We start from the raw sequence: 9,113 nt of genomic DNA, 5'->3' as shown, positions 1-9,113 counted from the left end.
CATGTTTATCATGTTTATTGGGTGAGGGGTCTGTGATTATTTGTTAATCTAATGAATAATTGATTTGTTAAATCAAAAAAAAAAAAAAAATGGTGTGTCTGATTGGTCCAGACGCTACATCATTCTTATACACAGAGTCTTATACAGTCTATCAGCTATGACTATTTTAGTCTTTCAAAGGACAAAATGGGTGGAAAAACGGTAATAAAAATTAGACATAAATGACATAAAATGCAGGCCAGGAGCGAGGCCCTCTAGAGGCGCGGGGCCCTGTGCGGTCGCACACTTGGCACAGCCCTTGTGACGGTACTGCCTGTGAACTCAGGGAAGTTGTATGCCCTGTATATTTCTGAATGAGTGTCATAATCTTGTCTCCCCTCTTATGTGTTAACGCATAGTGGTTAAAAAAAATACAAAGGCATAACATCCACGTGCCTGGGCTTCTATTTTTTGCCATTTTGCTTTGAACTCCATATGTATGCAGTCAATCTTGATGTTGTCTTTTAGAGTATGTTTCTCCCTCCTCAGCATCAGCAGCAGATATCTCAGCATGCCTCCAGAGCTTTTCCATTTTCTTTGAAGTTTTTTTTTCTTTCCATGAGAATGCTTGGCTGGATTCTTGTGGATAATTCACATTGCAAGCATATCCAGTGCTTTTAACCTGATGCTTAATAACTTGGACATTTTCTGAAAAAAAAAATGTATACATTGATTTCTATATTCTGTTTTGAGAATATATTTTTTGTGAAATTTTGAGATATTAGAGGTTATTGGGTGGCCTGTGCTGCCTGAGGCTGAGACTAAGAATGATGCAAATGTCCGTATTGCCACTCCTTGTAAATACAGTCTTGTCGTCCCACTTTCACTGCAGGCATTAGCTTCAATGCCCCATGCCTAATTGAGCTTTTTCACTGGCATGTTTTTGATTGCCATCTCAAACCTTTCATGTTTACACAATGAAATTAAGTTGGTAAGTTTTTTTTCTTCATGGTTGGATGCTTTCCACAGATTGGCTGTTTTGCAAAAACATATAGGCGTATACTTTTTTGATTGAAAAGATGACAAGACCTTTAATTTTTATATTAATGCAACCACAGCCACCTTTCTGCCATCTTATTCCCATAATTTAGATCTTGAACAGACATGGTGTTATGTTTGGGCAATTTATGTTACTAATGATGTTCTTTGACATGGTATGTTGACTGAATCACAAGCTCCTCCAGCGTCAGGTGATCTTCAAATATTCCAATCATGTCTGATCCCCCCCACCACACACACACACACACACACACACACACACACACACCAAGACATTATTGTATTTGCCCTACCCTTCAAAGAGCTCAAGTCTTTTTCCTAGTTTCAAAAAGTGGGGTCACTGAACCCAAAAAGAAAAGATGCTATTGCAGAGGTCATTATGATCTAGCTGAATCAGTTAAACCCAAATCTACAGGAGGAAAACAGAATGAATACTGTAACGTGTCGAGAAAACATATCATAATGGAAGAAGATTATTAAAGGGATAGTTCACCCAAAAAAATAATAATTCTGTTATTTACTCACCAGGGTTATTACAGTTAACTTAATCTTAGACCAAAACTAACATGAAAACTGAAACAAAATAAACATTAAAAAAAATAATTTCAGCTAGTTGATGTACTTGTAATTCTACATACTTGATATACTAAAGTAACTTACTAACAAACATATATATATATATATATGTACAAACATGTTTTTAAATATAAATAAGCAGTAACTGAGACACTTTTGTTAAAATATTTGTAAAGAGATAATTATATATATATTTTTTTTAAAGAATCTCATTCATTAAGGCTTTGTTTCTTGATTATTACATCAGAACAGTTGTATGACCCTGATATTTTGACTCATGCCCACCCAAAAAAATTAAAAATAAATAAAAACATGCTCATCATAAAAGAGGTGTTTTCAGGTTTTCCCCCAAACTTATGCATGCAGCATATGGCACATTGTGTCATATTAATATTGTTCAAACAGTGATCATTTGAAACAGAGACTCATTTCTGCATTGTGAAGCTGATTTTCCATTGTGTTATCCTGAGCTACATGACTGATTCCTTGGATCTTTGTATGTGTCAAGAGACTGAAGAGGGGATTAAAAATTATACAGCTGAACTGGACCACTTCAAACAAATAGTGCCGGATTAGTGTGTGTGTGTGTGTGTGTGTGTGCATGTAGGATTTCAATTAGCTGGTGTGTGATTCTGATCCAACTTGACTCCTTTGGTTTTGGCCGGGTACACTATAGGGCAGAGGCATTACTCAATGCCATTTGGCTTGTGACAGCAGGGCTCTGTTGAGATTGCATTGTGCTCTCTCAAAAGAGTGGAGACGTGCAGCTTCATCTGTGTTATTGTCCATTCTTGCTATATTGTGGCTTTCCAAGGAACTTAGCTTTACAATAAACTGTTTTGAATATGATATGCAATATTTTTGTTTATTTTCTATTATTTTGTGGTATAGATAAGGGTTGTGCTATTGTAATATCAGCCTCTTGTATTATGCAGTTTCTAGTATAGTGTTTTCCTTCTAGATGAAATACTGAGATTCAGGTGTTTGTGGCAGACTGGAAAAGAGCCACAACTTGCAGCTTGTGGCTTCTTCGCCGCTCTTCCCCTTTCACTTCTCAAACCTGTGCGAAATCTGGTCCAACAAGTTTTGGAAGTCACAAGAGAGGATTTGCATTTCTTTCCCGCCATTAATGGGAGCGACTGCCATTCACAGGCCAATTCACAACCCAGAGTATCGTGTTTCTGACCTGAGTTAGTCTTACTCACCTGGCAGTGGCTCAGGCAGGAACTCCAGGGCCCTTGACCTGCTGGGAGCCTCTTTCCTCCACCCTGCTGGGTCTGAGTCAGCCAGTGACCTGCAGTAATGAGATCAAATGAATGTGACTGGATGTATCATGCTGTACAGAGAGGAAGTCAGGCTTTCTTACATGGTGTATCACAGGTGCTAAACACTAAAATCAGCACTTTTTTGCTTTAAAAGCAGCGTAATACATGCGGTCAAATAACTAATGCTGCTCATTTTGGAGAGAATTGTTCTTTTTTTCAACGATGGCTTAGTCAAAAAATCAGAAATTGCAATACAAATTCAAACATTTGTTATTAAATAGACCAAATAATCTTATAATCAATAAACTTCACTATCCACATTATTTTTTACAGCTCTATGCAATAAAGTGATTAAAAATGGTAGTAAAGACATTTATAATGTTACAAAAGCTTTCTATTTTAAATAAATACCATTCTGAAAATATTAAGCAGCACAACTGTTTTCAAAATTGATGATTAGAAATATTTCTTGAGCAGCAAATGAGCATATTGGTATGATTTCTGAAGGATCATGTGACACTGAAGACTGGAGTAATGGCTGCTCAAAATTCAGCTTTGTTATCACAGTAATAAATTACATTTAATAATATATTTAAATAGAAAATAGATGTTTTGAATTGTAGTAATATTTCACAATATTACTGTTTTACTGTATTTTTGATTAGATAAATTCAGAGATGTTGTAGAGACAGGAGTGAAGACAATTATCTGTATAATTTTATGTTTAATCTCACTGAAAGAGCATAAAATATGTTTAAATGTACCAGTGGTGGATGGACACATAATTATACCTCCTTAGTAACTTTTGCCTCAAAATCTTTTGCATTAAGAGGGTCAGAGACGCCACGGAAGCAGTACAGACAAAATCAAGCAAGTGCAAATGGCCATTTTGCTTCTGAACAGGGTTCATGTTGTGTTAAATTGTTTGCTCTCCACTCCAGTTATGCTTTAATACAATGTGATCCTCTTCAGCACAATCCAAACTACAGAACAGTCTGCTTAAACAAACAGACAACCGCAATTTCCATTTTCCAGAGCAACTCGCAGACGTGTGGGCTTTGATGACAGGTATTGCTCATGGCAGGCACCTGGCTAAGCTTTAGAGGAGATGGGGCACTGAAGTTCAACCTGAGGCACTTCCTGATTGGTCTGTAAGGTTGCCTTTCAATGTCAGAGTAGTTATTATGTGACTTGTTTGGTATTTAAATTAAATATTTCAATTGTTTGTGGCAATCGTCATTATTGTGATAATTTATCATTAAATTATTAAAATAACTAAGAAAAAGTCTGCTGGACTTCAGGTGCCACACAAATTAACATTAATGTATATTAAAATGTAATTTATTCCTGTGAAAGTGAATCTGAATTTTCAGCATCATTACTCCAGTCTTCAGTGTCACATGATCCTTCAGAAATCATTCTAATATGCGGATTTGGTTCCAAAAAACATTTCTTATCATTATCAATGTTGAAAGCAGTTGTGCTGCTTATTTTTATTTCTTTATTTTTAATTCATAACATTTTTTTTTTTTTTTTTTGTGGAAATCTTTTTTTCAGGGTTCTTTGATTAATAAAGTACAAAAGAACAGCATTTATTTTAAATAGAAACATTGTAAATGTATTTACTGTCCCCTTTGATCAATTTAATGTATACTTGCTGAATAAAAATGTTTATATATTTAAAGAAAAAGTCTTATTGACTCCAAACTTCTGAACGGTATGCAAGTATAGAGTTATGTCTCAGTCCTTCACTATTGTTGGTGATCTCTTATCACCCATGTTCTCAGAGTTGTGGTCTGGACAGCTGGTGCTTGATGGTCTTGGACATTAGACACCTCAATAACAGATAAAGCTGAATAAGATGCCTCTGGTCTGAGGACACCTGTGTGTTGAAACTAAATCCATGTTTTCTTATCAGTAGGATGTCTTTTTGTTACTCTGGGCTTACCTTACTTAACTCATTCTCTCTTCATGTCATGCAGGGCTTGATTTTATCCGAGCTTCAGATTATTTCAACTGCAGGCATTCTCTATCTAGATTAAGAATGAGGATAATCAGCAAGTTTTTTCATACAATAATCAGCGTTGCATTGAATATTTAAGTGTGAGATTTTTTAGTTGGCCAGATAATATATCAAGTATATGTTTATATATGTTTTTAAAGTTATAGTTCACCAAAAATACAAATTGTCATAATTTACTTAAGGCTTTTTCTTCTGAGGAACACAAAAAATGATCTGAACATGAAAAAGCATGAACACTTTTCTAAACGTCTCCTCTTGTGTTCTCATGAAGGAAAAAAACCTTATAATAAATGATAACAGAACTTCCATTTTTGGATGGACTATCCCTTTAATCTTTTCTCTTGTAGAAACTATGATTGCACAAATGTGTCATTAACTGAATTACTTTTAATTCATCGTAACACCTGTCTGTTTCATTTAAAGATTTATCACCATACATCTGCTATGTTATCTCTGTTCAGCAGCATCCACATGAAACACATTTCCACGTGTTAAGTTCTTACTAATGTAATACTGAAAGCCATGGGGAAAATCCAATTCATTACCTTCAGACTTAACTTATTATAGAGGTCACCACATTTATCAAAGCTGTGTCAAAACATTCTTAAATTGTTTGTTGACATTCCCAGTCGACAAACAGCTTGTGGGACCAATCTCCAGGTAAAAGCGAAAACCGATATGTACTTGTGTGCTCCTTTTCAATACCGCCTTATACCTTCAGTGGTGAAAAGGATCACTTTGAGGAAACCTGATGCTCTCTAACATGGCTGTGCTGTGCCACTCTGCATTGTCTGAGAGGTCAGGAGCTACACAGCAACAGGAGCTCAAGGCTGCCAGCTTGAGTCTGTTTAATCATTTTTCTGAGATCAGCATGGCTAACAAAATAAACAGGAGGAAATCTGTTTTTCCCACCTCAGACAGGAAAGCCATTATAATTCTACTGGACATATACATTGATTGTACCAATTTGTATTGACTTTGAATTGATGCAGAGAAACTGTTTAAAAAAATAATAATAATTAGAAAATGTATTATTATTATTATTATTACTCTGTTAAATTGAATGGCTTTCTCATGCTAGGTTTTATGAGTAAGCTTTTTCCATAGAGAATTAAATGTGTGAGTTGTATACAAAATTAGAAAAATTGATTCAACAAAATGAATGGAACTGATTACTGGCTGGATTGCCATCTGACTCGCTGAAGAAAGCACACAAAGCAGTTTAGTCAAGCACTTCTGAAAAATGTGTAATCTGCCCCAGCTTTCGTTTCAGTAATGTAAACCACAGAGCTCCGTGTTTAAGCCATGTGCTTTTCTCCAGGCTTATTTTAGTCTTTCAGAGGGATTTTTTGAAAAAGTATCTCACTAAAGAGCAGCACGATCCTTTTTCATTTAATTTTATTTAAAGTAAATGTAAATGGTGAAATGTCATTTCAATATTTTTGAATTTCAAGTAAAAAAATTTTAATTTGACTTCTATAAAGTTTTTATGCTGATGGTCATTATTTCAACCTGGTCTCATAAAAATACGTAGCCTACCTCTGGGTACTTTTCTGCAACACCGTTTTTCCGTACCTTACTGCACGTTTCGCTGCAGTTTCAAAGAGAAATGTATGGTGGGTGAGAAGTGCAAAGCAAATCACAATTCTGAAAATCCATTGCTAATACGAGATTTGAAAAGGGAGGGAAAAAAAGTTCGACAAAAGACGGGATCGAACCCCGGGTCAATCGCGTCAAAAAGCCAACAATACGCACTTATCCATCTGCGCCACTGGAGCTGATGATTTACAGCTACTTTTAACTAAATGTAAATAGACACCCCGTATTTTTTATTCCATAGTAAGGGCAATTCATACAATACATTTAAACTGAGCTTCTTTAATACCATCTCCGAACTTTCTACCACGACTCTGCTGTTCTACGGCTGGTTCTTCCCTGTATACGTTGATTGACAGATGTCTCGTCCAGTCAGCGGTGAGTAATCCCAAACCAATGGCGCTGTCTCAAACTATACTTACCTCTTTTGGTAGAAAGTTCGGAGATGGTATTAAAGTAGCTCAGTTTAAATGTATTGTATAAATAGCCCTTACTATGGAATAAAAAATACGGAGTGTATATTTACATTTAGTTAAAAGTGGCTTTAAAACATCAGCTGCAGTGGCGTAGATGGATAAGTGCTTGTTGTTGGCTTTTTGACGCGATTGACCCGGGGTTCGATCCCGTGGCGCTAAAACACAGGTTCAATACGTGAACCCTGGCACATTTTTATTACGTTGCTTCAGGTACGTATTGCTGTGTTTTTATTACGCTGCTTCAGGTACGTATTGCGGCGGTTCAGAATTCAAATATCCGGGGACTGTCGCTAAAAGTTAATGCTCTGTCGTGTTGGAAATATGCCCTACACCAAACCCAACCCTAAACCTACCTGATAGTTATGTACATTAAGCAATAAAAAATAAAAAAAACCTACCTGATAGTGTTAACAAATGCGAAACGGATATAAAAACGCATTTGTTTATGCAACTGTGAACTTCCTTATATGCAGATTTGAACTGTTTTGTCGAACCGTACTTACATGGGATTCGAACCAGAGCTCCTCACTTCTCAAGTATGTCTCCGTACTCCGTGAACTACAGAACAAACCTACCGTCTATGAAAACCCATAGATATGAAGCTGGAAATGTGCGATGCTAACATTCAAAAGCATCAGTTTTCAAATCTCCCAGCATATTACAATTGTAAAAGTCATAACATAATATTCCTCAAGTAATTGTGCGAAAATTACGCTTTATTAATCGAAACTCTGTGTGTGAAAAGGAATAAAAGGTGTCGGAGTTTTACTGCCTCTAGTGTTCATTTCTTTTGAAAACTGCAGTGATACGTACTTATTGGTATGTATTTTGCGTCTCGCGAAAAAGTGCCCCCAGGTACGTTTTTGCCAGGTAGCATTATTTTTTAACAGAATCTATCAAAAATGTGCCACACGAAGCACATTAATGTTTTGTCCCATTAAATTTGATCCTATTTAATAGATTGTAAATATATAACTATTCATTTTGTGGTGTTCATCAAAGATGTTTCATGTAAGCATGGCATTCAGTAATTGAAAACAATAGATGAGTGTTTGTTCTGCTGCCAACAACCAAAGCAAAAGGCTAAGAGGGTCACTGTTGCTGAGGGTCAGGACATTGGCAGACTGCTGACATTGTCATTGATATAATGAAGCACTTGCTGGAATAACAAGCATGCCTCTTTGTGTCCAGTGTTTTGGAGATAACTCCGCTTTTGATCTGCTTTAATCCTATAGACTCTAGAGTTTTCTTTCTATCTTCAGCAGATGTTTCTTTATTCCCTTGTTAAACTTCATTTATTTGGTGCCTATAGTTAATGAAGTTGTTTTGTATGACTCTAGTTTTATGTTTTTTAATAAATTGTTTTGTTTAACAGGTGCCGTGTTGGATCTGGGTAACTGCTCATGTGAGTTTTCCTCCAGCTATGGAACCCTGGCCTCTCATGGCCTGGGGCCTAATGCTGACCGCCATCACCGGCTGGATCAAAGCGGTTCAATCGAGGGACTTCACAGAAAAAGACATTGTTTTTCTCCATCCCTCACGTAAGTATTTCTTCTTTCTTCTTAGATTCTGCCAAAGATAATTAATTATAACTAGTTATGATTAATTATTCATATTTCCCCATGAGCTGATTCGCTACAGCCTTGAAAATGGAACCGGTATAATCCATGTTTTTCCTGAGTCATCTGGAAGATCAAAAGGGTCAGACATCAGCTGTCAGTCATGACTTCTATAAAGGCTGGTGGGGAGCTGTTACACCTTCAGGTTCTGAACGCAGGCAGATTTATTCCAAATGTGGTGTTCTAGATTTTCTATTGTGTCCTATAGGAACTTTCTTGATTTAAAAATTTTTAGTTATTTTGGCTGGAAACAAGACAAAAGATCTAAGCTAGAAAAGCATTTTTTGCAGTGTAATAATTGGCCAGGCCTTCCAGGCTGTATTAGTGGTTGAGCATCAGGCCAGTGACCTGTAGCTAAACTCAGCGTCTCAGCTGACATAGCAGCTGTGTTAAGATCCCCCACTCTAAAACTCATGGATTGCCCACCATGCCTGCTGATGCTAAATCAATTGTTCAAAGCATGTGGCAATGGCCATGGGTAAGTGTAGCCTTTCCTTCATGGGGAAATTGTTCCGCCCAT

The 9,113-nt window shown here is 36.5% G+C and overlaps 1 protein-coding gene across 1 annotated transcript in view; it reads left to right on the top strand.

Annotated features, from left to right (window-relative positions):
• The window catches only part of LOC107658220 (ly6/PLAUR domain-containing protein 6-like), a 21,459-nt gene that overhangs the window by 6,499 nt on the left and 5,847 nt on the right, over positions 1–9,113 (top strand). The window contains exon 2 of the mRNA XM_016446681.1: positions 8,350–8,515. Coding sequence (XP_016302167.1) covers positions 8,398–8,515 — 118 coding nt within the window. The 5' untranslated portion in view covers positions 8,350–8,397. The remainder of the gene's footprint in view (positions 1–8,349; positions 8,516–9,113) is intronic.

The sequence above is a fragment of the Sinocyclocheilus anshuiensis genome, unplaced genomic scaffold (assembly GCF_001515605.1).
Source record: "Sinocyclocheilus anshuiensis isolate Anshui unplaced genomic scaffold, SAMN03320099.WGS_v1.1 scaffold263, whole genome shotgun sequence".
Taxonomy (NCBI): domain Eukaryota; kingdom Metazoa; phylum Chordata; class Actinopteri; order Cypriniformes; family Cyprinidae; genus Sinocyclocheilus; species Sinocyclocheilus anshuiensis.
This window is presented reverse-complemented; position numbering and strand designations above follow the sequence as displayed.